At 39.6% G+C, this 27,830-nt stretch overlaps 4 protein-coding genes across 5 annotated transcripts in view; 3 read left to right on the top strand and 1 right to left on the bottom strand.

Moving 5' to 3' along the window:
- Positions 1 to 3,154: 3,154 nt before the first annotated feature.
- On the top strand, positions 3,155 to 5,513 carry LOC108679734. Its single transcript, XM_018168446.2, has 2 exons — positions 3,155 to 3,236; positions 3,444 to 5,513. Exon 2 carries the CDS (start codon positions 4,471 to 4,473, stop codon positions 5,455 to 5,457), a length of 987 nt encoding a protein of 328 aa, XP_018023935.1. The 5' UTR covers positions 3,155 to 3,236; positions 3,444 to 4,470; the 3' UTR covers positions 5,458 to 5,513.
- Positions 5,514 to 10,576: 5,063 nt separating this feature from the next.
- On the top strand, positions 10,577 to 15,258 carry LOC108679728. 2 transcript variants are annotated; one of them, XM_018168441.2, is made up of 4 exons: positions 10,577 to 12,122; positions 12,478 to 12,687; positions 12,930 to 13,054; positions 14,165 to 15,258. In XM_018168441.2, exons 1-4 carry the CDS (start codon positions 11,532 to 11,534, stop codon positions 14,247 to 14,249), a joined length of 1,011 nt encoding a protein of 336 aa, XP_018023930.2. In that variant the 5' UTR covers positions 10,577 to 11,531; the 3' UTR covers positions 14,250 to 15,258. The 2 variants fall into 2 exon arrangements, with proteins under 2 accessions (XP_018023930.2, XP_047736509.1); XM_047880553.1 differs by having other exon boundaries at positions 12,933 to 13,054.
- Positions 15,259 to 16,751: 1,493 nt separating this feature from the next.
- LOC108679737 (eukaryotic translation initiation factor 4E type 2) lies at positions 16,752 to 22,983 on the top strand. Its single transcript, XM_018168451.2, has 5 exons — positions 16,752 to 17,166; positions 17,975 to 18,078; positions 18,520 to 18,634; positions 19,349 to 19,501; positions 20,733 to 22,983. The coding sequence occupies exons 1-5, from the start codon at positions 17,107 to 17,109 to the stop codon at positions 20,913 to 20,915; spliced, it is 615 nt and encodes a 204-aa protein (XP_018023940.1). The 5' UTR covers positions 16,752 to 17,106; the 3' UTR covers positions 20,916 to 22,983.
- Positions 22,984 to 24,774: 1,791 nt separating this feature from the next.
- LOC108679729 (echinoderm microtubule-associated protein-like CG42247) overlaps positions 24,775 to 27,830 on the bottom strand; it is a 43,376-nt gene continuing 40,320 nt past the window's right edge. Inside the window, exon 23 of the mRNA XM_018168442.2 lies at positions 24,775 to 27,795. Coding sequence (XP_018023931.1) covers positions 27,642 to 27,795 — 154 coding nt within the window. The 3' untranslated portion in view covers positions 24,775 to 27,641. The remainder of the gene's footprint in view (positions 27,796 to 27,830) is intronic.

A 27,830-nucleotide genomic window follows, 5' to 3' on the forward strand; every position in this document is an offset into this window, starting at 1 on the left:
GCCCATGCCATCACCTTGTTTTGAATATTATAGGCTTTACACCACCATACAGGGGAGCGAGAGGCCTAGCGTTTAATTCTCGTCCACAACCAAACGTTGCAACTTCTTCTTCTTCTCCTTTTCGGGGTGTCTACACTGGGTAGACTTAAAGCCACAGGTCGACCTCGAAGACGACCGCTGGGCCTGAAAGCTTGTATTGTAAACGTTGCATCGGGTGCGCAGCCGTAGAACAGCCTGCCCTTTAGCAGGCTTACGCACGGAAAGGAGGATGAAAAATATGCTGGTCTTGGGCAGGTCTGGCCTCTGGCATGCATCCCCGTTGCATAGAGAATTTCGAAACATCACTTCATACCTTGACTATAGCTCAGAGGGTTGCCAGATGGCCTTTTTTTCGAGGACAAAAAGGCCAAAAATGCCTTCAACTCAATATAAACTAGTATATTTGTAGGTTCCGATACAAAAACTATAATTTCATTTTTTCGCTCTTTTTAAATTTAATAAGGAAGTACCGATATCATATATTGTTAAGCCAACGCAACTGAAAAAAAAGTCAGTCACGGAATTTGTCCGGAAATAAGACCATCTGGCAGTCTGCATGCTCAAACTGTAACCATCGAACAACCGACTGCGACCAATCATCCTAGCTCATTAGGGGAACTGCTTAAAACCTTCATTGCACCACCAGACTACGGATCAAATATTACTTCCGGGGCATCGCGAAATTACGTATCTTTTGGCTCATATTATCTGGGATTAGCCGATTAGGTTACAGATAGCATAGTTCTCTTCCAAATCGATCGTACTTCGCAGAGTGGGCGTTCGACCATGGGCTGATTCGATGCACCGGCGCGATACGGACGGGTTGGCGGCAGACATCATTTTCACTGCAGATCTCCTACGAGCTCTGTCCGTGTGTTGCAGAATTTTTTCGCGCATTGGCAGAAGATGCAAGGCCATACTACGGCCGACTTCTTTCCTGCGGGCTGATTGATCTACTTCAATTGATGTGATCTGTCTGTTGGCTGACTACTGATAATGTTGCAGTCCAGCTGAAGTGTTATAGGCTACGTTCTTGAGGGAAAAGATCATGATAGTCCATTCGAAACACGGTAGTGGTGGTCTCCGATAAGCGTCTCGTTTTTCACACGTAGATATAATTTTATTTGCAAGTCACTTTCTGCGGACTTGACATATTGAAGCGGACATATTTGTTTTGGCTAGATGTGCCTCATACGGGTACGCAGCCGTGCACCACTAAATTTGTGCACCAATCAGCCTTGAAAGGAACGCCTAGCATATTTCAGGATGACCACCAATTAGCCGCGGATCAAGCCATCCGTCACTAACCAGCCCTTGACATCATATTGCTTTAAATATTAGGAGCTTTACGCCACCACATTCTGAAGCGAATAATCCAGAGAGTAATGGTTATGCACCACTGAACGTTGCATTGAATCATCACTTCATACCCTGACTTTAGCTCGAACTGTAACTTGCGGACAACTGACTGTGACTGTGACCAACCAGCCCATGTCGCCAGTGGAACTGCATGCATCCTGCCGTGCACCACCAGACCGTCACTTTTAGCTCCACATCCGGGGTTAGGTTTCATAAAGCATAGTTCTGTTCCAAACTCTATCGTCCGCCGGCGAGTGACTTCCGCAGCTTCGCTAAATTACGTAACTTTTAGCTCACAGCATCTGGGGTTAGGTTCTAGATAGCATAGTTCTGTTCCAAAATTTATCGTCGTACGATGCGAGGCCGTTCGACCGTGGGCTGATTCGACACACGGGACAGATACGGACGTCTCCGGCGCGCTCCGTCCGGGTGGTGTAAATTTTTTTCGCGTGTATGCAGACGACGCTGGGCCATACGACGCAAGGCTTATTTTCCTGTGGGCTGATTGATCTAATTCAATTGATGTGATCTGTCAGGTGGCGTGCGGCTGATAATGTTACAGTCAAGATGTGTTGTAGGCTACGTTCTTCATGGAAGGGATCATGATAGTCCATTCGAAGCACGGCAGTGGTGGTCTCCGACAGGCGTCCCGCGACATGTAGCAGGCAAAGAGCAAACCGTAGCGGCATAACCTCATCTTAGGCAACACTGCATTCACACGCTAGCTCACTAACTTCCGCGGCCAGTGCTACCAGCGCTAGGTTTAAAAACCTATAACTAGTTTTTTTTTGTTTCCAGCTTGGTTCCTAGGTTTTACATTTACGAATTGATCTAAATCTTAGTTTTTTCTTTGAGATTGGTGCACTGAAAGCAAAAATCAATATAACAAAGTACGTTTAAACCCAATTAACATTAAATAATTAAAATAATATCACTATATATAGCATATAATAGCACATATTAGCATGCATAACTAACTAATGATGTTCTGCGATGTTAAGAATAGGCAACAGGCCTAAGGCCTATTAACTGCTGAAACCGATATTATTATAATTGTTATTTTTAATATTGTTGTTGTCTTATAGTAGTTATTGTTAGTATAATTGTTATTATTATTATAATAATAATTGTTTATTGTCAGGAAAGTATAATACTACATGTTCTAATTTCTAAATGCATGTTCGTACAGAATGCAGACTGTACTGTCGCGTGCGTGTCGGTGAAAATTTAAAAAAATTGTAAAAAATAAATAAACAAATAAAAATAAACGAAATAATATAAAAAAGCGAAATAAATAAATAAAACAATAAATCAAGTAATAGGGAATAACTGATCAATAAAATTTGATATATGTTAAATTGTAATTTTTGTAATTGTAAAATGTTCATAGTACAAGTTCGTACAGAATACGGATTGTACTGTCGCGTGCGCGTCGGTTACAGACTAAAAGTTTAAAAAAAATAAAATAATAATTAAATATTGATAAAATAAATTATTAATAATAAATAAATGAATAAATACAAATATAAATAAATTAAAATAATATATGTGATAATAAATAATGGAAAAATGCTGTTCAATTTAATTGGAAATATGTTAAATTGTAATTTGTGTTTATCCCTATATAGGTATCAATGCTCATTCGTATGCGAACAATAAGGATTTATTACTATGAATTACATGTTAGAAATCTAGGATTTTTCATTCAAGTCTAGATTTTTTCGGAGGCATAATCTAGGTTTTTCAAAAAAAATAGTCGCACGCTGGCAGCACTGCTTCCGCCCGTTACTCGTTAGCTCGGTCACTTTACCACCGGCCTTTGCCCGAACAGGATCTCGGTAAGCTGCGCAGCTTGGGCTCATTGCCTTCCAAATTTTGCTAGTTGTGTTTCACTCATTAAAGCTGTGACGGATGTGATTTAGGGAAAGTGTAGCTGTGTAGGATTTTAAAGTGTCATTAAATGCCAGCCTTAAGCTCACGTGTTAACTTGCTTACTTGTCCAACTCAAATCGTGTGTTCAATGTTAACCGAATTCCACTTCACAGCTCGTCAAGCCTCGTGGTTGCTGCCCCTGTAACATCACTGCTACAACGCGTGCAACTCCACACGTGCTCCCCTGTACCATACGTGCTTCCCTGTACGCCACGTGCTTCCCTGTACGCAACGTGCTTCCCTGTACGCCACGTGCTTCCCTGTACGCCACGTGCTTCCCTGTACGCCACGTGCTTCCCTGTACGCCACGTGCTTCCCTGTACGCCACGTGCTTCCCTGTACGCTACGTGCTTCTCTTAACGTCACGTGCATCTCCACGTACATCCACCACTCCACGTGCTCCTGACACCTCGTCATCCTACCTACGTGCTCGTGTCTCCTAGCTCGTCTCGTGGCCGCCATCATCACATCATCAAGCAGGTCACGTGGGCTTAATATCGCTTGGATCCAGATAAGTTAACTGTTCATTTTAGCCAACCAATTATTATCTCGCCAGTTCTTCTTATTTCAAACTATCTCATTCAAAACCTAAATGCGGATGCCAGCGTTGTGAGCTTATTTAACCATAATAAACATTATTGGATCTCATTAACATTTCAATTCTTGGCCACGAACGTTCTAAGATGGAGCAGAATTAAATTAAATGTGAACGGTTAAAAATAAACCCCCACATTTTTGGTGACCCCTACATTCCTTCAAATAGCGTTGAAGACATCGTTTCATAAGTCGGCCATAGAAATTGATGATCCATCGTCAACATTATATTGGTCATAACTTAGCAAATCGCAGTGTTATTCCCTAATAGGCTTCCTGCATGCTGTGATGGCTGATAAAATTTGGTTGAGCATGACCTTGCACTTTCTCTGATGTCCGTGTCTAGCGAATGATTATTTAACAGGAACTAACATTAATATTATTACTCGCAACTATTTTATACTTTCAGTATCCATTTTACAGTTGATTTGTGTCTATTTAAACAACTAGTGCTCATTTCTATAATTCGTATTTTTACAACCAGAATCACCATTGCATTTTAAATTTGCGACGCAGTTTGTGAGCGAGCGCTATAATCTTTTAGACATGCATAATCAAGCAGAAGAAGCTACCGTTGTAGCGCATCAAAATTTAACGCACCAGAGTGGAATTATCTTACCACCGTTTACTGGCTCTTCTGTGGAACAATGGCTTAAGTTATGCAACTTTGCGTTTAACGCTTACTCTGTGAACAACATAGATCAGAAGTGCTACTTAGTTCTATTAGCTCTCCCGATGGAATTGCAGTGTGAATTGGCCAACCTAATAGTTGATGCGCCCAACGTTGAAGACAAATTTGAGCTGTTGAGTGATAATTTAATCAAACTCACATACGTACCCGAGAGCACACGGATGAAATCGCTGCTAAATCACACTTCGATGGGCGATAAAACTCCTTCAGAGTACTTGCGTCACCTTAGGCAGGTTGCAGGCACCTCGCAAGACAAAGATTCTCCATTGCTGAGAACGATTTTCTCTGAAGAAGTGTTCTCGTTCATACGTACCGTAGTCGCCCATATGACAGTTCAGTCTCTCGATTGTCTTGCCGAAACAGCAGACAACATTCACTTGGCGATAAGAAGCGACGCAAACCTTAATCATTTGACCGCAAACTTTGATCCCAACGATCCTTCACTCTCCGGCTTACATTTGCAGTCTCAGCAGAAGCATGCATCGCCACTCTTGCCTAACTCGGACTTGGCTACTTCAATTCATTCTCTTCAATTAGATGTCAAGAAATACATGGCGCAGAGTCAAGCAAATCAAGATTCTTTGCGTGAATTAAACAAAATGCTTAGGACCCTTTCCGCAGCAATTGTTCAATTACAGCAGCAAATAACTACCTTGCAGCTGCAGATGACTTGCAATCCAGTTCGCAATAACGGTTACCCCTCAAGAAGCTCTAGCAGACCAAGCACGAACGACCCAAGCATGTGTTACTATCATGCAAGATTCGGCAACCAGTCCCTCCGCTGTCGAAAGCCTTGTTCGTGGGTCAGTGAAACTCGCAGTAACGATTCGGGAAACCAATAGGCTGTGATGCAGCTAAAAATACGACCAAGCCGCACAATACAATATAAAACCAAGCCTAACATTACAAAATACGACCAAGCCGCTCATTACAAAATACGACCAAGCCGCTCATTACAAAATACGACCAAGCCGCTCATTACAAAAAAAACATTTTCCAAAATGAAGTATGTGAAATCTAACTATCAAGCAAATTTGTCTGATGATCACTTGAAATTAATTCTTACAATTGGCTCATCTAATCTGAAACCGGATTTTAATGAAATTTTGAAGTCAAAACGACAGCATCATTCGTCACTCTAATCTGGTTAAATAAAACTAAAGACAGGCATCTATTTAGTTTACCCTGATTTTTTACAAAATATGTTTTAAATTTTCCATGGTTATACCTTAATATTTAGGCAAATAAAATTACTGGCACTTTTTTTCTTATTCATTCGGCCCGCATAAATATTGGAAATATATAATGTGGCCCGCAGTGTGAAAAGTTTGGAGACCCCTGATCTAGGCGTAAACGTACTGAAGTGCAAGATGATCGATAACTTAAACCCAGCTGTTTGTCAACGTTGACACTCTTGCATGCTATGACGCAAACCGCTTTAGCAACGTTTTCAACTGTAGCAACTAATCTCTTTTAAATATAATTAACGAATTTCTTGATCTTACTTCACCCTCATATCAATTCTTCATGCAGTCAATTGGACCTATAAAAAAAATCAGCTTCATCTTATTCTCATATTGATCAAAAATTTTCAGCTTGTGAAAAATGTTTTTTAGCGCAACAATGCCATAGCTGGATTAAACCCAAATTACTCATGACCGTTCTAAACTTCTAAGTCCCGAAGAGAAATAACAAATACTATCACGTAAAATTCCACAACAGAATAGACACCGTGACTATTGACCGACTCAAAACCGCTCATTTGCAAAAAGACATTCTCTCTTGAACGCTCACGCGACCCGGAAACTAGTACTAATCCTTACGCCAGTCGACAATCATTTATATCCCGTGCCAATCAATCGAGCATCTCCTGCGGCATCACATCCAGCTGAGACTCGGAGCACTAGTAAACCTTAGACCCCTCGGGTTGAGGGGTCCTAAGCTAACTGGTACTGCTGAGACCCGTGCACGTGTATCATTTTCTGATCAAACGACCAAAAACATGCAATTGTTTTTATCGACCAGACGAGAAAGACTCGCTCGTCGCCCTGCTCAATATAATTAATCACTCTTTTCACCTTCCTCCTTAATCTCTTTTTTTTTCTTTGAAAAAAAAATTGGAATGATGTAGCGAATCTCGCTACAAACTATATTAGTGTTCGAATTAGCGACTTGAAGCAAGCTCTGTACAAACCCTAGCGGCATAACCTCGTCTTAGAAACATTGCATGCACAAGCTAAATCTCTAGCTTCCGTCCGCTAGCTCGGTCTTTAATTACCACTGGCCATTGCCCGAACAAGACCACGGTAAGCTGCTCAAGCTTGGGCTCATTGCCTTCCAAATTTCTCTAGTTGTGTTTCACTCAATAAAGTTGTGGACGGATGTGATTTAGGGAAAGTGCAGGGTTTTAATTGCAGTCATTGATTGCCAGCCTTAAGCTCACGTGTTAACTTGCTTACTTGTCCAACTCAAATCGTGTGTTCAATATTAACCGAATTCCACTTCACAGCATAACACGTCAAGCCTCGTGGTTGCTGCCCCTGTAACATCACTGCTACAACGCGTGCAACTCCACGTGCTTCCCTGTACCCCACGTGCATCTCTCAACGTCACGTGCCTTTCTTAACGCAACGTGCATCTCGCCACTCCACGTGCAACTCCATGTACGTACATGATGTACTCCTAGCTACTGCACGCACCACGTGCTCCTGACACCTCGTCATCACCACATGCTTTTGACACCTCGTCATCACCACGTGCTCCTGACACCTCGTCATCACCACGTGCTCCTGACACCTCGTCATCACCACGTGCTCCTGACCCCTCGTCATCACCACGTGCTCCTGACACCTCGTCATCACCACGTGCTCCTGACACCTCGTCATCACCACGTGCTCCTGACACCTCGTCATCACCACGTGCTCCTGACACCTCATCATCACCACGTGCTCCTGACACCTCGTCATCACCACGCGCTCCTGACACATCGTCATCACCAAGAGCTTAATTTTGCTTGGCTCCAGATGAGTTAGCTGTTCGTTTCAGGCAATCAGTTTTTATCTCGCCAGTTCTTCTAGTTTCAATCTATCTTATTAAAACCTAAATGCGGATGCCGACGTTGTGAGCTTATTTTACCATAATAAACATTATTGGATAATATTATCATTTCAATCCCTGGTCATGAACGTTTTGAGATGGAGCGGAATTAAATTTAATGTATACGGTTACAAATAAAGCCCCACAGGGTGGCTCAGTGGTTACAAGTCAGAGTGCCAGGATAGGAACAGAATAGTGGTGCTGCTTCGATCACAGCTATGTGCCCCAGTTTCTGCCTCTTTCTGGTCAGATTCTGCGAGGGGGCCGAGTGATAAGGCTAATCGAAGTTGGAGCAGTGAGTTGCGTGTTTAAGACCGCCTTATGCTGTGAATGTTCTGCGATATTAAGAATTCGAGACAGGCCTACAGCCTAATGAACGCGGAAACCACTACTATATTTTATATAATATATGTGATACCGAAGCTTGATAAAATTATGATTACAGCCTGGATCACAAGATCTCTTTTTTAATCTCTGCCACTAAGCAATGTACGTATTTTCTCTGTCTCAATGCCGATGTCATGAGTAAGGTCTGCATTATTAATTGGCGTGCATTGTTACAAGACACTCTCAAGCAAAAGTGACCAAGAGTTTTATCAAAACCACAAGCTCTTTGCTATGGTAAATCAGACGAGTATAAAATTCCAGAAATCCGTAAAATTTCTGATAGGTAATTTTTAATAATCCGGTCGCAAGGTTGATGTTCTTTTAATCGTTTCCAGCATATAACGTCCACGCTTATTCTGTGAAATTTGTACAAACACGCGTACACACGCGCGTCCTTATGGCGAATGTCAAATTTTTAAAACACGCGCATAATCTAAATTTAAACACACGCACACACTCTTGTCAATATTGCACACACTTATAATCAAAATTGCAAACAAACTTACACTCATGTCAAAATTCACGCTCTCACGCCTATTAACACAGCTGAATGATCAGGACAAACTACGGAGGAACTATCTGCAAAAAAATATGTCTTGAATATCTGACGCACACCTTAGGTTGTTATATTAGTTAAAATTAATCGCAAAATCATTAATTTCTGCCTAAATCGGATTTTTGAGTCTCAAATGATAATTGAAAGTAAAAATTTTGGCCGCGTTTATCATCCTAACTATTGTAGAGCTTTGTGAACTACCGAGTTTTTGTATGCGATCTTACGGTATGACGCCGGGACAATGTTAAATTTGACTTATTCGATTCACCTATAATACTAATCAATATTAAGTTTTGAAATAATAATTTAACAAATTCACAACCGATAAATTGCTGCATTCTATCTGTGGAAATTAATGTAGCCTCGTGCAATCGTACAGTATAAAAACTTGTTGTGAGATCTCTCTTCATCAATCATGACGGGACTATCCGTGACGCTTAGTTTGCAATTTATTACATACAGGAGTGAAAGTCGATGGTCGGAATTTTGTCAATTACAGTTCTTCAGTGCAAAACTTTATTAAATTTTACATCAGTATATTTCTATTCATAAGAAGCTTATTTTTTTCGATATCGAATATTTACTCTTTTATTACACGGGAAAAATTATTTTGAATTACCATAACTTCATTTTTATTAATTTGTTGAAGTTGCGGTTTCAGATTTCGTAATCTGAAATTTGCGTTGAATTTAATTTGTTGAAGTTGCGGTTCAGAACACCAAAAAGTATTTTAGTGATAAAATCTGTATTATTATCAGGAAAATTCAGAATAAAAAATAAAGTGTTTGCTCTATTTGCCTCACATTGGGAAACCAGGGCAAGCCAAGCATTACAAATATAGTAGACATAAGACAGTTTTATTGCAATCTATATACATACAAAACTTGCGATCAAAGTGATTAATATATATTGCAATACTCTGCTTGCAATCACCACTTCATTGCATTTTATCTTTAGTAGCAATTATGTTGATTGCGTCAATGATCGACCTCCCGGCTAATTTCCCAATGATTCTCCTAAGTCTTCAACGCTGCTGGTCCGCGTTGTTCTTGAAGGATACTAGCGGGTGACTAGCTTATTCTAGTGGGGACAATATAGTCGTTAACTTAGTGTTCTCTTGACAAAGCCTTTTTCTTATTACGGTTAAAAAATTGGTAGTTCTTTTAACTCGAGGCTTCAGAGCAGAACGTTTTACTTGACCACACACTTATTGCACTCTGCTACTCACTTGATGCTTCTAAATTAGTAATACGTACACTAATCAATCTTCACGTTCACTTAAAAATTAAATTTCACGCCAATTTACTACATGAATATAAAATCAAAAGATAAATTGTCGAATACCATACAGGAAAGACCGATGAGCTTGGCTGTCTGGCTGAGTCGTGACGCTGGAATGAAGCTAATATCAATCGAAGAAAAATATCGTTGGAGAGGGGAGCGCAGCCGTGCACCACCAATTTTGTGCACCAATAAGCCCCGAGTCGAACGCCTTGGATCTCTCCGGACCTACACCAATCAGCCGTGCACCACTCGGTTTTGTCCTCTTCCGGCCTTGACCACCACCAGCCGTGCACCACCAGGCCGCGGATCGAATATGACTTCCGGGCATCGTTAAATTACGTAATTTTACGTTCACCGCATCTGAGGTTAGGTTTCAGATAGCATAGTTCTGTTCCAAAATTTATCGTCCTTCGACAAGTGGCCGTTCGACCGAGGGCTGGTTCGACCCACGGCATAGATACGGACGGCTTGGAGTGTTGAAGGCTACGTTCCGGAAGGCAGGAATCATGATGGTCCATTACATCCAGGGCAGTGGTGGTCTTCGGCAGGCGACCCGTTGGAGAGCAGTCGTGTGAAAGTTTGAGTAAACAACTGATTTGCATAGAGGTGGAAAAATACACTCGCCGCAAAAACTGAAGTTCAAGTTTTTTGGTGTGGTTTCTATCAACGAGTAACAAAATAAATTTTCTCCAAAAAGCTTTCGAAATGAACATGGACTCTAATCTTAAGCAAAGTCACGAGTTGATATGATTTGCTACATAACGTTATTAGTTTTTAGTTGTGAATCAAACTGTTATGGCTTAGATTCGATACAAGATTTTACAATGTAAAAGCATTGACTACTAATTAACGAGTGGTTGCCATTGCATCGCCGAAGAGAGGTGGCGGGCAGGGATATGAGGTAATGTCAAATTTGAGGGAGGGGTTACCGTGGGCATTCAAATGTGTAGAATCAGCACATTTAAAATTTATTCAAGTTGATAACATTAGAATTACATGAGTTGTTTGGTTGTTGGCTATTTCAGTGGTAAAAACTATGGTGTGGAGAATGCATTCAACAATTTATAGTTTACCATGCTTTGTTACCACCATTTCTAGGTGCATAATTTCTACTGAAGGTGCCCAATAATGTACATTAACAATCAAAAGGAAAATACTCATTATGCCAACCTATGTTTATGGTCTTGAAAGTCTACCCTAAATTAACATCGATGTCCGTCCTCTTCGGATGGACGTCACTAATCGATTCATTAGGTTGACAAACACGCTCATAAGTTAGCTGCCCGTTACCTTGGTGATTATTTATTCATTAGTTCGATCCCGCAGCATCAGGCTCATGATCGGCAGTTGTCATCGTCTACTCACTCTCAGAGGTCATGGGAAACTCACCTTCACAAATTTTTTAAACTATTTCGGCACAAAAATTATAATGGATATTCCTAACTCCCACTGTTCAGGCCGATTTGTAGTATATATTATTTCCTGCACACTACTGGCCAGTTATTGCCCAGTTGAAGTGAATGGTGTTATCCTGATTATCCGACAATAACGAGGGTCGAGGATTCTGTTGCTCAATATATAATTTAATTCAATATGGAGAGCGTTTTGCGTGGATTTAATGTTTCTCGTGTGAGCAAAGTTTTTGTATGCAGCATGTGTGTTGTGGGTTATATATTTCTGCTATATGGCAAAAAATTATTCATTGAAAACAATCAGTCTTCTTATGCTTTTCTTATGTCAATTCAGTTAGGCGAGTGCGCTCTGCCATGGTGGGATGGAGCTCTGGACAACTGCAGTGCGATTATCCAGAAGTTTATGGTTCAGAACAACACAACTCGAAGTTATTGCGGCAAGAGGGCAGACTTCGCTGGGCCAAAACAGAAAGTTATAACCTACTGCTTATTTGGAAACTATGCAACGTACGCATCGGGTTTCCCTGAAATTTTACAGGCAATTACAAACTTTTATCCTGGGTGGCTGGTTAGGCTGTACACTGAACCCTCAAAGTACGTCACTGAACTGGCGCCACTCATGCAGCAGCACCCGAACTTGTACGTGTGCGACGTTAGCAACTTACCGGGCAACATCGCTGACTTACGTGGGCCCGATCCTCGACTTTGGAGAGTTGCGGTTCTGGGTGACGAGACGGTCGACGTGTTCTTATCGCGAGACATAGACGCTGTGGTGAGCTCCAGTGTGTCTAGGCGGTAGGAAACTAGCAAAACTAATTTTGATAGTACGATGCATTTTAGCTTTTGAGAACACATGGTTTAAGTTCCGAAAATTTTTCAGAAACCCAAGGCATTAAGTAAATTTTATCTCTTTGTTCGAGTCGGTACTTCAAACAGCTTTAGTTTCAGAGACAATCGCTGGAACTGACAATTTACGAGATAAACTGAAATACGATTTCAGGATCTTCGGAAATGCTGCTGTGTGGTGCTTGCATCCAATAGTGTATTCGTGAAATATCATCGCTCGAATTTAAGTATCCAATAGCCTTTGTTGATTCTTTTCAAACGTAAATGCTTCTTTATTACAGATATTAGATCGTGAAGTGGCAGCAGTACATGAGTTTCTGAAGTCAGGTAAGACACTGCACACTATGCGCGACCACCCCGGGCATCATCAACCTGTCTTGACTGGCATGTTCGATGTGAACCAGACAGCCAGCAACCGCTCGCTGCTCAACGCCATCCGTGGTCAACTCTTTGGCAAATTCGAGACATTATCTGACCAGGATTTGTTAGAAGTGAGTACTGAAAAGTCTTGTGATTTAATGTTTTTTATTATTAATTTAGTTAAATATTATTATTATCAAAAATTTAGAATAAAGTGTACGTATGTACTTTATTGCTAAAAATCAATCCAGGTGTCGTGAAGTTCATTCATTATGAAGAGATGTAAATTTATCGTAAAATAATAAATTTACCCACGCAGGTATGGATGTTGGAATATTAAATATGTTTTTAACTGTGCACGTGTCTTCTTCAGAAGTATCTCTACCACAAGTTGATGCACGACTCGATCTCTCACGACAGCTACCACTGTCACAGGAACCCATCAACTGTGCCCTTCCCCAACCAAAGAAAGGCACACATGTTTGTCGGCAACGCGAGGTAATCTCCGCAAGCCGGTGGCGATGTTTTAATTATCATTTAGGTACATACCTGATTAAAATTTTTACTTCTCTTCCTGCTATATTGCTGTATTACGGAGGGACGGTACATTAATTTTTTACTTATTAGTGTAGGTCCGACGTTCGCCTGTTGTAAAATATTTTAATATTATAGGTTACGTTCTAATCGGAAAGAAAGACAAAAAGATTGTTATTGGTAGAGCTCGAGGTGTCTGAGTGGTTAAATCCCATAGATGGGACCAGTGAATTGGTGGTTTGAAAACACAGCAAGCTGTGACAATTTTAGTTGAAATCGGCCAGGTTGTCGGGTGGTTAAGAATCGGCTACAGGCCACTGACTATACTGTCATATGTTATTAATTATTTTGGAGTCTGGCAGGAAATGATTGAATATTTTACTAGATGAAACTGACATGGTTTCGATTTCGTCTGTGTTTGGCATTTGGTTTGACTCTCGCATTAGGATTTTGAAAGCACCCTCCTGCGTAGCGTGTGTTGAATTACACTATTTCTGAAGCAATATATTGGCGTAGATTTAATGATTGCCTTCTGATCCTAGGCTACTGTTTATTCGCTCGACTATTCGTGGAAGAATTTCTTGAACTCGAGTATCTCACAGAGTTTCTGCATCGTTCGTCGGCTGTGTCAAACAGTCTATAAAAATCTTCTGAATCTATCATGTGTAATCGTACACGACTTGAACTTGCACAATTAGAAATGCACGCGCACCGACACTCTCGATCTTTGTCCTCCTCCGTCGTGGACAAAATTCACACCACAGCAAATGAGCGACCGAAAAGTTTACATGTATTTGACTTCCGTATACGTGCCTGCAATGTTGTATGTATGCCCGTTGCTTAGATGACGTCACATTGCCGGTTCTACTTCTAATATCATTTTATTATCTGAGAACTGCGTTCAGAGCGGTGGGTGTATTTCAAATCTGGCGATTGATGTGGAAATTTCATGTAATTTATATCGTACTGAAGGGTGCTCCAATTCCCGTCTCGTAACGTAAGAGAATAAGTTTAATTTTTCACTGCAAATACTAAACATTTGAGGGAAAATCTCATATTCTTGTCTATTTTCAGGTATAGAAATATTCACAGCGAGGTCACAACCGAGTGTCCTGCTATATGCCGACCTCGCAACCACCAGGACTGGAAATTTTGCTGATGGCCCTCATAGTTGCCAGGAACGCTGCTAATCGGATCAAAATAATGACAGCGACAAGAACTTTATCTGTTTTTGTTATAGATTTTAATTATGTTATTTCGAGAATTGGTTTCATGAACGCAAAGGCCGTTACAATGCTGGCAGTAACCAACCCCAAATCATCATTGTGGAATTTTTCTTCTTATTTAAACGCATTAATATTTTATAATTCAATCATCAAATAGAATGGAACTCCACCAATTTATAAGTAGACTTTTGTCATACCAGGACTGCCTCGTCACATCTCTCGTGACTGCATGTTGCCCGGACAACACCTCTTTGCCTCGTCACAACAATCATGACTGACGCCAGGACAACACCTCTTTGCCTCGTCACAACAATCGTGACTGACTCCCGGACAACACCTCTTTGCCTCGTCACACCAATCGTGACTGACGCCCGGACAACACCTCTTTGCCTCGCCACACCAATCGTGACTGACGCCAGGACAACACCTCTTTACCTCGTCACATCACTCGTGACTATAGCCTGGACTACACCTCTATGCCATGTCACGCCAATCGTGACTGCTGTACCGGCACTCTATACTTTTTTATTCAGTTTGATATCGTTGCACTATAAAGACTTCTCTGCCTTGACACCACCTCGCTGCTTCGACGCTCGTCTCGTGACCGCTGCCTTGACGCCACATCGCTTTTTCGGCGTCCATCTCCGGACCATCTCGTACATCTCGAGGAGTCCATGTAGTTCTTTCTAAGATGTGGAATATCATAGGGACATATCAGTGGGAATCCATCTATATTTAACAATGTTTGAGAGAAATATTAGCGCTTAGCAAAATTGCACGTTCTGTATAATTATTGCGCGCAAAATGAGTGAAAATTTCACCGACAAGATTAGAAAATTTTCAATTTTAGTTTCAAAAGGCGTCTGTGATAGTAATGATTAATAGTGGATACTAGGTTATTTACATGTTGTGATGATCGTATTTCCTTCAGCAAACTACATGTTGACAACCATACAGCTATTATTGCATACTTCTCGTGTAGTCAAATGAAACAATAAGAAACTATTAAAGTTAATCGCAGTGTTAAATTTAGACCTATTGAATGAAGATGCAAAGAACTTGCATATAGGAGTCGCATACCTACAACAGGCTTCGCTCATATGGGAACTTCGAAAGCATCTCTAGTCGAATAATTTGACAGCTTAGGAGACCCCGCATGCGGCAACAAGCCTTTTTTTAAGAATTTGGAGTTTCAATGATGCAGATGTAGGACCTATTGAAATTTCAACTCCAATATTCGAATTTTTCTCTTTAAAGCAGATAAAATTGTCATTAAGGATGAATGCCTGCGCAACCGAAAACAAATTTATATTATAAAGAATTTGCAAGCAAAGAAAACGCCAAGTAAATTCGCCATATCTTCATTGAAAATGTTTCGAAGATCAATGATGGGAAGAGTAGAACCTTTTCTACAGTACTCGTGTAGACGTTATGCGACGTCGTTCTGACGAACGCTGTTCAATGCGCACAACTCTACATCGTAAACCATGGAAGACCACATGGACTGAGAGCAAAGCTGATCTCCAGAACGCTCCCAATGACTTTATATCAAATTTACTGAACATTTGCTGTCGCCTTCATAAATGGCGAGGTTCCTTAAAGATTAATTTTGAGGTATAAAACCTTTAGCATGCAAACTCTCTTGGCCAGTTCAGTGTTTTACAGCAGCTCTCATGAGCTTCTACAGCTTCTACCCTAGGCAGTTGGGGACGCCAGGTTAGCTTGCTTACTTTTTTCAGCAGTTATGGATTCGAGATGGTGCATAAGTTCTCAAAACCGAAGAGGTGTTGCCGATGATAATATAATAATTAGAAAGCGTTTCCAGCGTTTATCAGGCCGTAGGATTGTAGCCGATTCAAAACATCTCTGAATATTCACAGCTTTGCTTGTTGCAGTTTCGAACGCGCAACTCACTGCTCCAATTTTGATGTTCATAACCGCCCGTCCTCCTTCAGTTCTTGTCGATTCGGTCCAGCAACTGTCGCACAGAGCTGCGATCGAACCAAGCCTTTCTGCTCCAAACCTAGCACTTTGCGCTGTTAACTCTGGCCCACCATGTTAAGCCTAGTTGATATTGGAGCAGTGACCAGCGAGTTGCGTGTTCGAGACCCGCAACAAGCTGTACAAATTCTGAGATGATCTGAAGAAGATTAGGCCATCGGCATGTGAGATAGAGATTAGGTCCAATGGCCTAATCTTCAACGCCGTCACCGCTATAATTATTAGAAAAAGCTTATCATGCTTACAATTGATCCATCACAAAAAAATTGGCAATTATTCGTTTCAATATTCTTTCTGCCCATTATAATTACTTTTTATGACTTTGCAAACCTTATTTCTGCAGCCATTACAAAACTAAATAAATAAATAAAAAAATTAGTATGGCGAGTAGCAAGTGTCTATGAATGCTTGTGCGTGCTCACGGTTCACTTTTCTTCACACATCCTTTTTGCCATCCTCGTTCTGTACCACTTCCCACTGTTAGTGTCACTTTTGGCAGTCCGTGAAGATGCGATACATAAAAATACTAAGTTTTTGTTGGGTATTTGTATCCTTATAATTTATTAACTGTTAAATTTTTTTTATTTCATCATAAGTTGCCTTGCATCCCCTTAAGCCGCCCCTAAAGGCCAAAGCTCATTCTCAAATCTCAATGATGTTGCTTTGAACTTTGAAGTTGAATAAGAAAGTACCTACCTGTATGCAGCTGAATTAAATTTTTTAGTTTTTCCTGTTAGTTTCTTATTTGTATGGATTAATTATAATATTTGCAAATTGAAAAAAGTCAAAATGGAGGAAGAAGAAGAAGAGAAAATAATGCCCCTGAGGCCAGATCTGCAAGGACCATTGGTGAGCATATGATTTAGGTTAGCTAAGAACATGAATTCTTATACCTACCTAGTAACTTCTTACATTCTTAGGAAGTGACAAATACATTAGTAACATTACCTATATATTCAATTTAACCAGTTCTTTGGCTTTCTCTTGTACTAATCCTGTTGAGTAAAAAATTCTTTGTCTCTGTTGTTGTGGAAAATTGTAGCCTAATTGTGTTTAAAATTCTTTGGGTCCTAGGTTTCCTAAATCCTAACCTATTTCCATTGCCAAAATAGCCACAAGAAAGTTTATGAAGTAAAAACCTTTAATTGCTTGTGTAGACTTCATTAGAATTCTAGTCCTGGATGTCTCAGGCTTTATAAATCCACTTAGCTACGTTCGACTTCATTAGAATTTTAGTCTTGGATGTCTACAGTCTTTTGAATCTAGCTACACTCCTAGGTAGTCCTTTACTTTAGTCCTACTGTCCTACACTACAGTACAGTCTTAAAGTGATATGGGAAATTGAAGTTCAAAAACTAGGTATATTGAGAGTAAGATTTTTTTATATACCAGTAAGCAGTAATTTGAAACTAAGTTTCTTTTTCATAAACCATAGTAATTTTTGTGAATTGGAAGTACAATATAATGAATTAATGAAGTGAATTTAAAATACAAGTACAATATTCAGAATGTGTTTAGGAATGTAAGAAAAAATATTGTGACTAAATACTTTAGGGTTCTGGCCCTTCTGGGTTTGTGGATTTTTGTTCTCTCAATGTTGCTATGGTGTCAGATTAACAGATTCATGAGTCATGACTAACAATATCACCTGTTACAGGAAATCCCTCCCAATGAACACCGTCTTCAGTATGTGTGGAATTTATGGTACAGCAACCGCAGCACAAAAAGGAATTATGACCAAAACCTTAGACAAATTTGCAGGTAATTCAATTCAAGTTTTTGAAAGGTTTGTATGTAACTGATGCAGGTATTATTGCCACAGGACCAGGTCTCCTGGAGTCCTGGTCCCTGGAGTACCCTGGACTCCAAAGCTATAATTGAGACTTTAGTCTATGGTACCAGGTGTTATAGTATAGGCATCATAGTGAAATAATTTTATTTGCTGTTGTTACATGTGATTCTTTTCATGAAAAAATGGTTCATGCATGGTTCTATTTTATTATTCAAATACTTGAACATTCCATAGGAGGCTAAAAGTCTGTTTTGAATTAATATAATATGTTGAAAGAAAATTCCAAGCTCATTCAATTTCCATTATGAAGAGTGGCCCATCCATTATTTGCATATAAATTTAAAAATGATGATATAATTATTGGTTAATGAAAATTTGAAACTCTGGTTATTTATTTATTTATTTTGCAGGTTTGGAACTGTAGAAGGATTTTGGCGCTGTTATCAGTGGCTGAAGCGACCATCATACCTCAGCCTCCAATCTATTTATCATCTTTTCAAAGAGGGCATCAAGCCCATGTGGGAGGTTTGTGACTACTTTACTCTAGATTAGCTTCTTAAAATTCAATAGCATTTGACTACATTTTGGACTTTTTAATCTTCTTAATAGCTTAAAAGAGTTTTTTGAAGCTGATTTTGGTTTTTAAGACTGGCATTGTAAATACTAGTATATTAGGGCTGTTTGAGCTCACTCCCACAATTCATATTGTGTCAGGTATTGTGAACTTGAAATATGATTAAACCAAAAATCAAAGTATAATTTTTAAATGGAATTCATAAAATTAATTTTGTAGTCCAGAATTTTTTCAGACTAGAGTGATACCTATAACTTGTTTGTGTATCATTGAATTTTTTTCTGTTAGAGTTAAAAAATGTAGAGGTACCATAATAGATGGCCATCAACATGAAATGTTTAGCAATGTAATTGTCAACAAAATATTTCATATATGTACAAGAATTCTTAGTCTAAGTTCTTGATGGATGCTATCTTCAATGTCCCATGAATTTTTATCATATTTAAGTCACTGTCCATCAAATGAAGGAAAATATCTTATAAATGTAATTGAACAACAGCATTCTGTTATGATTTAAGTAGCTGTGTTATTTTTATGTGGTACTCAAATTCCACAAAATGCTATTCTGACCTTAATTGCATTGACTGTTTGGAACTATATTGATTGCTAGCTTTTGGGATGTTTATTTGTACTATTTTAAGCTTACTTGAGACCATGAACTGCAGTTCCCTAGCAACATAAATGGAGGCACATGGAAGCTGTGGGTGCGCAAGGGTGTCATCGACAGATGCTGGGAGAATCTTCTCCTTGCCGTCGTTGGTGAACAGTTTGATGTTGGTGATGAGATTTGCGGCATTGTTGTTTGCGTCCGTAATCAAGTGAGTTTCTGTGGGCAATTACATCATCGGTGCATTGTCTGTCAACATATATTGTATTAAAATACATGGCAGGAAAGCTGTAGGTGAGCTTCATGATAATTTTTTTTCTACACATCAGAATTCATTTGATAATCAATGAGCTTGAATTTATAGTGATGGGGCAAACAATTCATGCTCAATATCAGACCAAATGAGTTTCTGATTTTGGTAGCTCATGCTAAAAATGTTATCTTATAGCAAACACAACTAACTTGGTTTTATTAATAATGCCACTCAAAATGCCATTAGTCAATAAGTTAATTTTTTGCAAAATTTGTATTACATAGTTGTTACTCCTGAAAAAATTTGAAAGATCATAAGTTCACTAAGTTAATTATTATTGAATGAATGCTAAACATTAAGAATAAAGCAACTGTCCACCAGGCCCTACCAGATCTAAACAATGAGTCTTAAGGCCTCTCCTGCAGGATGTCTCGGGCTGTAACAGTTGATCAAGTGCAATTCCTTGAGCTTTTTTTCTTGCGGTTCGACTTGCCTATTGTAGATTCAATGTAAAGAAATGGACAGTTTTGGTGTTGCTTCGTAGAACAGTCCAATTGTAAAGCAATTCAATTGTAGAACAGTCCATTATGCTGCAAATTGCTAACTAAATTATAATTAAATATGTATGTATATGTCATTAAAATTAGGTTTTAAACAAGAAAGTTATTATGAGAATACTATTAGTGCTGCTAAAGAGTAACAGTCCCATGTGTTTGTTCAAAATGAAACCTATATGAAATCGATGCAATTGTAGTCATTTTTCTTGCCACTTATTAACTGACAAATCCAAACCGTAAACTCGATATTATTATTTTTCACGTGCAGCTGCTATGACGTCAGATTTTTCTTGGATTTACTTGTGCTAGAGAGGAAGTTATTGCTGCTGGAATTTATTCCTTTGAATCTGTGCCGGCCTCATTGCATGATGGAGGGCATAAGCTCACTATTCCGGGTTAAAGAAAAACATTTCTTAATTTCAGTTCTGAGGAACCTGATTTATTCTGACCGTAATTGAATTGACTTCATTGAATTATATTGATAACTAGCTTTTGGGATGTTCATTTGTACTTTTTGAAGCCTACTTAAGCCATGAACTCCAGCCATTAAGCCTCCTTAGGCCATGAACTCCAGCCATTAAGCCTACTTAAGCCATGAACTCCTCGTCTCCTTCATGACTACCCTCTTTCAGGAGGATACTCTCTCCATCTGGAACAAGACGGCGTCAGACCAGCGTTTAGTGGAGGGCATCCGCAAGAAGCTGGTCGAAGTGCTGCAGCTGCCCAGCAACACGCTCATGGAGTACAAGAGCCACACGCAAGCAATGAAGGAAACGTTCCCTGGTCACAAGACCTTCCCTCAGAAACATCTATGATGAACCTGCGCTTGTATCAACATACACGCGCCTATCATGTTCACGTCCACGTCACAATCATGTTCACGTTCACGTCACAATCATGTTCACGTCCACGTCATTATCATGTTCACGTCCACGTCATTACCATGTTCACGTCCACCTAATTATCATGTTCACGTCCACGTCACAATCATGATCATGTTCACGTCATAATCATGTTCACGTCCACGCCAAAATCATGTTCACGTCGCAATCGTAACAACAACCACGCCAAAATCATGTTCACGTCCTCCACTCCAAAATCATGTTCACAGATGCTACGTTTCAAAAGCCCCGCTAAGGAAGCATTAACTGTTTCTGTTTGTTTTCGATAACGTCAGCTTTAAATTAAATAAATGCCGCCTGCCGCGTTCCTGAAATTTATGGAGTTGCTACTAAAATACCAATAATTACTTGCTTAATTGGCTGCATCGTATTCACAGACTTTGTTTCGATTTTATTGCGTGTCCTAGCCTTTGTATAGAGAGAGCATAGGAATTTGAGTCAAAGCTTTTGTTTACCAGTCAATATTAGTTCGGTCATTATAGATCCCAAAGTGCTCGCATTGGCCTTCAAGTTTTGATGCTCAATTTATATGCTTGTAGTTTGATCCCCATGCTGTTCAATGACAATAAGTGTATTCTGTAGATTTTTCCGTCAAATTGGAAATTTTCAATGTGTTCTCTTATATCTTATCTACAACTGATTTCAACTCTAATACTTCAAAAAAAAATCTTGTTTTTACACGACCAATCTTCTTTCATAACTTGCAGAGTGGCTGATGCTCGCTTCTGGATGAGAAGGACTGTAGATTGGAATCTCTAGGCAAAAGTTGCTTCGGTTTGAATCTCGTGAGGAAGTTCATCGTGTCACTAGTTATTTAGTTATTTAAGAAAAAATCTGATTATTATGATGCTTGAGCAAGAAATGTAATGAATTTTAGACCCGTAGTCTTGTTTTGGTTGTTTGCTTGAAACAACTTTACAAGGTTATAGTCCTCTTAAATACTTGGAATGCTACAATGAATGAGCAACATATTTCTTTGAGTGATGAGTAACTGTCATCACCAAGAATACTTGTTATTTCCTGCGAGACAAAACCTGACATCTTGATCGTCTTCTGTTCCTCTGACATCTTGATCGTCTTCTGTTCCTCTGACATCTTGATCGTCTCCTGTTCCTCTGACATCTTGATCGTCTCCTGTTCCTCTGACATCTTGATCGTCTCCTGTTCCTCTGCCATCTTGATCGTCTCCTGTTCCTCTGACATCTTGATCGTCTCCTGTTCCTCTGACATCTTGATTGTCTCCTGTTCCTCGGACATTTAGATCGTATTCTGTTCCCCTGTCATTCACTAAAAGATAGCGTACGGCGATCTGTTTTTCCTGAAACTAGCGTAAGGCTGAGTTAGTCAACGATGCGACGCATTAGTTCTACAAGCTCTCGGCCATTCATTAATGTCCCCCATAAGTTGGCATTCTAAATTGAGGATTTTTAGAATTAGTATTGACTTCATCTTGGTTATTTATTTTATATTCACGTTTAAAACGCATTTAATCGTGCTTGCAAAAGTTTGGCGTCTTAACTTTGCTGGGTTCTGAGCCTTTTACCTGTTTTTACAATGCATGAAAGTTAATTCGGTGCTCTGCGAGACTTGCTCTACTAGTGTCCTGCCATCCTAATTAAGAATTGTACGTAGATTTCATTGTTGATGCTTGACACTTGAATGGCAGAGCGCGTTAGCGTGACATTCTCTCTGATAATGAGGCAACTATATCTTTGTAATGATGTTTGTCTTTGCAGTTTGTGAATTACCTCAAACGGTATTTAGTTTACTTCTCATGACATTTTGTTTACCTCAAACAGTATTTAATTTACATCTTACGACATTTTGTTCACCTCAAACGGTATTTAGTTTACATCTTACGACATTTTCTTTACCTCAAACGGTATTTAGTTTACATCTTACGACATTTTTTTTTACCTCAAACGGTATTTAGTGTACATCTCACGACATTTTGTTTACTTCAAACGGTATTTAATTTACATCTCACGACATTTTGGTTTCCCTTTTACGGTATAAAGTTCATTCCAACTCTCGCGACAGTTACAAAGTACGTACTATTCCATTCTCTTGGAATGTTTACTAACAATCAGTGTTCGCGTGTTTAGGAAATGATTTCAAACCTGACCGCTCCACCCGAATGTTGGCATTCTGCGTGCCCAGTGAAATTTTGATCTGCGGTCAATTCGGTGCTGGGGCACAGTTCGAGAATTGTATTTGTGATCATTTGACTTTTTAATGCCGATCAAACTCAGTGTGGAATCAGCCTCGGACAACACACGTGTCGAGATGGCAACGCGCAGTTAGTCTGTTGGCCATGCCGTCTAATTGTGATGAAATACAAATGAGATTCGGCAGTTCGGCAGATTTTTCTAAGCATGAGAACTGAGATTATTATTCGTTTATTCGAGATGAATCGAAAGAATAGGTTGAATTACTGCATGTGAGCTCTATTGTTTTTCGGTACCATTTTTTATAATTTCGTATTGTGGAACCGCCGTTACGAATGATTTTATTGTTGTCAAATATTTTTTCCTTGAAGAGTTGAGGGTTGCACAGAATGTTGTCCAATTTATAATTGTGAACGTAAATGACTTATCTAGTTTGCCTGCTCGGTTGCTGCATTAGGTTGCACTTGTTTTCCCTAGTTCACGGTAGCCACCTTTTCGTTGCTTACCTGTTTACGTCTAGTAACTTTTGGGCTTTTATTTACCGCTGGAGAGAGCCTGTGTGCTGGGTCGAGCTGCGTATTTCATGAATCAAGAATGATTTTTAATTTCTCACTCATTTATTATTAGTATTTTTTTGTAATATCAGTTCACGTATTTCTTGGCTTTTCCTCTCAGGCTTCCGGGACCGCTACTCGCGGTCCCATGGACCTTAGTTGTGGATTAGATTTTGGTGGTGGGTGTGTAGGCAGGGGGCGGGTGTGTAGGCAGGTGGCGGGTGTGTAGGCAGGTGGTGGGTGTCTTGGTGTGTATGCAGGTGGCGGGTGTGTAGGCAGGGGGCGGGTGTGTAGGCAGGTGGTGGGAGTGGCGGGTGTGTAGGCAGGGGGCGGGTGTGTAAGCAGGTATGATCTCTCGTACGGACGGTGCAAGCTCTGTACGATCGATCTCTTGCATGATAATCTTCATTCCTGCTTCTGTTCCCTAATACCTTCGCTTTTTCTTGTTGCTCACCCATCATTTATTCTTTTCTGATGCTGTTCATCTGCGTCTTCTTCCTTGCTCCTTCCTTTCTGCTGTTCTTTACCCATCCCGTCTTTTCTTCCGCTGTTTATCTATCCCCTATTTGTTCCTTATCTCGGATGTTTTCGCAGCCTTTAAGCTCCAGCTTTATGGTGCTGACCGGTTGAAGCCCTGTGACCCTCGTCGGAGGATGTATATTGTGTTGTGGCAATCGTTAGTCTGCCTGCTCGGTGGCGATGAGCTTCCAGCCTTTACGATAGATGGCTTTATTGGCTTCTTCTAAAGCGCAGGTAAACTTGAGATCCACACCACGACTGAAAATTTGGAGGATTTTTTCTTCGTGTGTTTGATTCGTCAGTTGTCAAGGCTGGAATTTTGGTGTATGTAATTTTTTTCTATCCGTCAAAATATTAATAACTTAAAATTCTATCTGAACTTTGCTAGTAACGCACAACATCGTGCATGAATATTTGAACAGAAGTTGCAATAATTTCGTTTGCCTAGTAAAAGTCAGAATACACGCATAATTTCCTCAATTTATTTCTGACCTCGAAACGATGTAGTTCCTTGGAATAATTAAAATTTGGTTGATCTTGTCCCTTTTATTATTTCTCTTAGACAGTGAATCTATTCGTTTAGTGCTTGCGAAGTATTGTTCTCTCAGCCATCTATGTTTAGTTGTTAACTCATAAGTGTACAATTTACAAGTGCGCTGAAAATAATGTGAAGTTGTTATGGTGCTGAGGTATAGTTTTAACGGACCCATATAGAATCTCAATCGCTTATATACAACAACACTTATGGATCTTTATGTTTTGTTCTTCGAATTTGAATTTAATTATTCTTCGAAGTTTTGAATAGATTTTGAGACTGTTTATGCGCTCGCTGAAGTGAACCTATCAGCGGTCTGGAGTAAGTTTTTTTTAGCTAATGATAAGATTCAATTAATCGATACAATATTGATTAATGATTAGAGCATTTGTAGGGACGGCACAAAATGTATAGTTCCCAATAGCTGTCCCCATTTCCTACTCTAGAAGCTCAGATACCATACAATTTACTACTCTTCCAACACTAGAAGCGACAAAGCATTTGAACGCTGACCAAAAAGTTCTCATTTATTTGTGAGTTCTAAGGTTGGAGACCGGAGTTCAGTGGCGACTCACGTGCCAGTGACAATTGTATAATGTTGATCGCGCAGCAAAAAAAAAAAACGCATAATAAAGCGCCTTTTCTAACAAGTGATAATGAGATAATAAACTGATCAAAATTCAACTGATGAGATAATTTTTACTAACTAAAAGATCATGTAACTCATTCATCCCATACAAAATTCCAGCCAAAAACATCATCTAGCTATCCCTCTACATTAATTAATATCGATTGAACGAAAACGGTAGATGACTAATGATAAATATTATCAAAACGATAACTGACAAGCATTACATATTATTGGTCCCTTTCGTTGGTCGCATCACCTACGAATTTCAACGTATATGAATTTCAAGTTATTGTCTAATAAACGTACAATATTTATAATTACATTATCCTTACAATCAAGCATCCAAGCTTCAGTAATGATGCAGGGAATGTTACTGAAAACGAGGCTCATTAGGAAGCAATTTTGTGCACGGAAGCTAAGAATGAATAGGTACGCAAGAGACTCATCAGGAGTTGGAGGCTGGAAGAGATGAATTTTTATTACAACTGATTCATCATGTGTCGAGGGTTGGCTGAGAAAGAATTAATTAATCAATTCAAATTGTATTCTGAACGTTTTTAATCGCCAAAATGTGATTTCAAATTCATTTTCAAATTGTACGCTATCGTTATAGAGGTGTCAGCTATGATTAGGTCAGGTTAGCATAGCTATCTAAGATTTTTTTAAACACAGGGATTCAACTCGCAACTTAATCGGCCATCTTGTCGATTTCAGCCGTAAATTTCACAACTTGTTGCGGGTTCCGAACCTCCAACTCACTGCTCAAAATTTTTTAATCTTAACCAATCGACAACCCCAAGCATTAATACAGATTTTCTCAAGAAATCTTATTCTACAATTTTGTCATTATTTTTTCCAATAATTGATAATAATTCAAGTCTGAAACAGAAATACCTTTTCGATTTCTTATGACTATGATCTAAATGCACAATATTTACACGAGTTTATACAGAGCCAAATTCTTGCAATTTGCTGTTATCTCTCCAAGTGCCCGGTAACCTTCTCACTGCCCCAGCTGTGTCAGTGGATCTCTCTGCTTTGGTCAGAGAGAGAGACTGGTCAGTGGATCAGCTGGTCAGTGGATCTCTCTGCCAACCAGCTGTGTATGGCAAGCTTGACCATCTCGTGATCTACCATCTCACGTGCACGTTGGGATAAATTTAGACTTTACTATAATTATATCATGCATATGGATAAGACCTGATGATGAGCGAAGGTCGTCAGTTCTGACTTGCCTGACGATAAGTTGGTTCTATTTTGACGTGAATGTCCTTATGGCAAGTCAAGTTTAACTTGACCTGACGGTAGTCATATCAATCCAGTTCGGCAAGCAATCGTTGAAACATTTTCTTAACGAAATGCTCAGGATAAGTTCACAACTCTTGCAATGTATATTGATGCAATCATTTCTCCGCTATACGAAACTTTAGTTTGACTCATTTATGTTTTTATGCTGCGAGACTCTTTCCAGGGAAAAGTATTGTACGTTATGTTCTCTTAACGGAAGTTTTATTCTCTTATCATAAGTTATGTTCCCTTATTGTGCGTTTTTTAGTAAAAATCCAGGTATTGGACATGCATGGATCTGGGCTATTATTATCACTTCTAGTTATCAATTCCTCAATAGAATCTTGATATTAATCCCTCAATAAATTAATTCACTGTCATCTTGAATAGATGTGGATGTTCTTGATGAAGTAATTAGCATCGTTCACGAGCAGGGCTGACCGCAATGTCATCTCAGGCTGCCAGTTTGGCAAAAATTACGTATTGAAATTTACTATTAATTTAGTCATGTATTTTATTTTAACAGAACGACGTAATATTTATTTTCCATAACATAAATTCAAAAAAAATCTCCAGTAGCTTACTCGACTGACTCAGTCGCACAACGAACGCATACCTCAATATTACCAAAGCACGACAAATATCCTCCTTCATTCAGGTGCTTGTGTAATAACATCAGTCCGACACCACTGCGCACACCCAGTTAAATAATTTACTTTTATTTGAGTAATCTTAAGTTTAGAATTCCGGCATACAATTCTTATAATCACTATTGCTGCATTTAGACTACGACAAATTCTCTTCCTGTGTTTGGTGCAGTTTTGAGGTATTGAGTTTTTATCACTACATCCTCCAGAGTTTCTGTGCAGGCTTACTGCCTTCTTCCTCCTCCTGCACACAGCTGAGTTTGCTGAGTGCCTGGCTCCTGCAGGCGAGTCTCTTGCTTCACATGAGAGGCACTCGCCACCTCAGCAGCGCCGCATCGGTGCCGCCCGTCGTGAACAGCAGCCGGTCGGCCATACTGAAGCGCACCGACGACACGTACGACGTGTACACTTTATATTGGTGGTAGCCCGCCCTGGTGCTCAAAACCGGGTACCTGCACATACCAGGCAAATGATGGATATAGATGTA

Source organism: Hyalella azteca, unplaced genomic scaffold, assembly GCF_000764305.2.
Source record: "Hyalella azteca isolate HAZT.00-mixed unplaced genomic scaffold, Hazt_2.0.2 contig5577, whole genome shotgun sequence".
NCBI lineage: Eukaryota > Metazoa > Arthropoda > Malacostraca > Amphipoda > Hyalellidae > Hyalella > Hyalella azteca.

Coding starts and splice junctions, on each gene's coding strand:
- LOC108679737 (XM_018168451.2), top strand. CDS start 17,107: ATGGAGGAAGAAGAAGAAGAGAAAATAATGCCCCTGAGGCCAGATCTG. Junction 18,635..19,348: donor GCATCAAGCCCATGTGGGAG/GTTTGTGACTAC, acceptor CATGAACTGCAG/TTCCCTAGCAACATAAATGG. Junction 19,502..20,732: donor TTGTTTGCGTCCGTAATCAA/GTGAGTTTCTGT, acceptor ACCCTCTTTCAG/GAGGATACTCTCTCCATCTG.
- LOC108679728 (XM_018168441.2), top strand. CDS start 11,532: ATGGAGAGCGTTTTGCGTGGATTTAATGTTTCTCGTGTGAGCAAAGTT. Junction 12,123..12,477: donor CGCGAGACATAGACGCTGTG/GTGAGCTCCAGT, acceptor TCTTTATTACAG/ATATTAGATCGTGAAGTGGC. Junction 13,055..14,164: donor ATGTTTGTCGGCAACGCGAG/GTAATCTCCGCA, acceptor GTCTATTTTCAG/GTATAGAAATATTCACAGCG.
- LOC108679734 (XM_018168446.2), top strand. CDS start 4,471: ATGCATAATCAAGCAGAAGAAGCTACCGTTGTAGCGCATCAAAATTTA.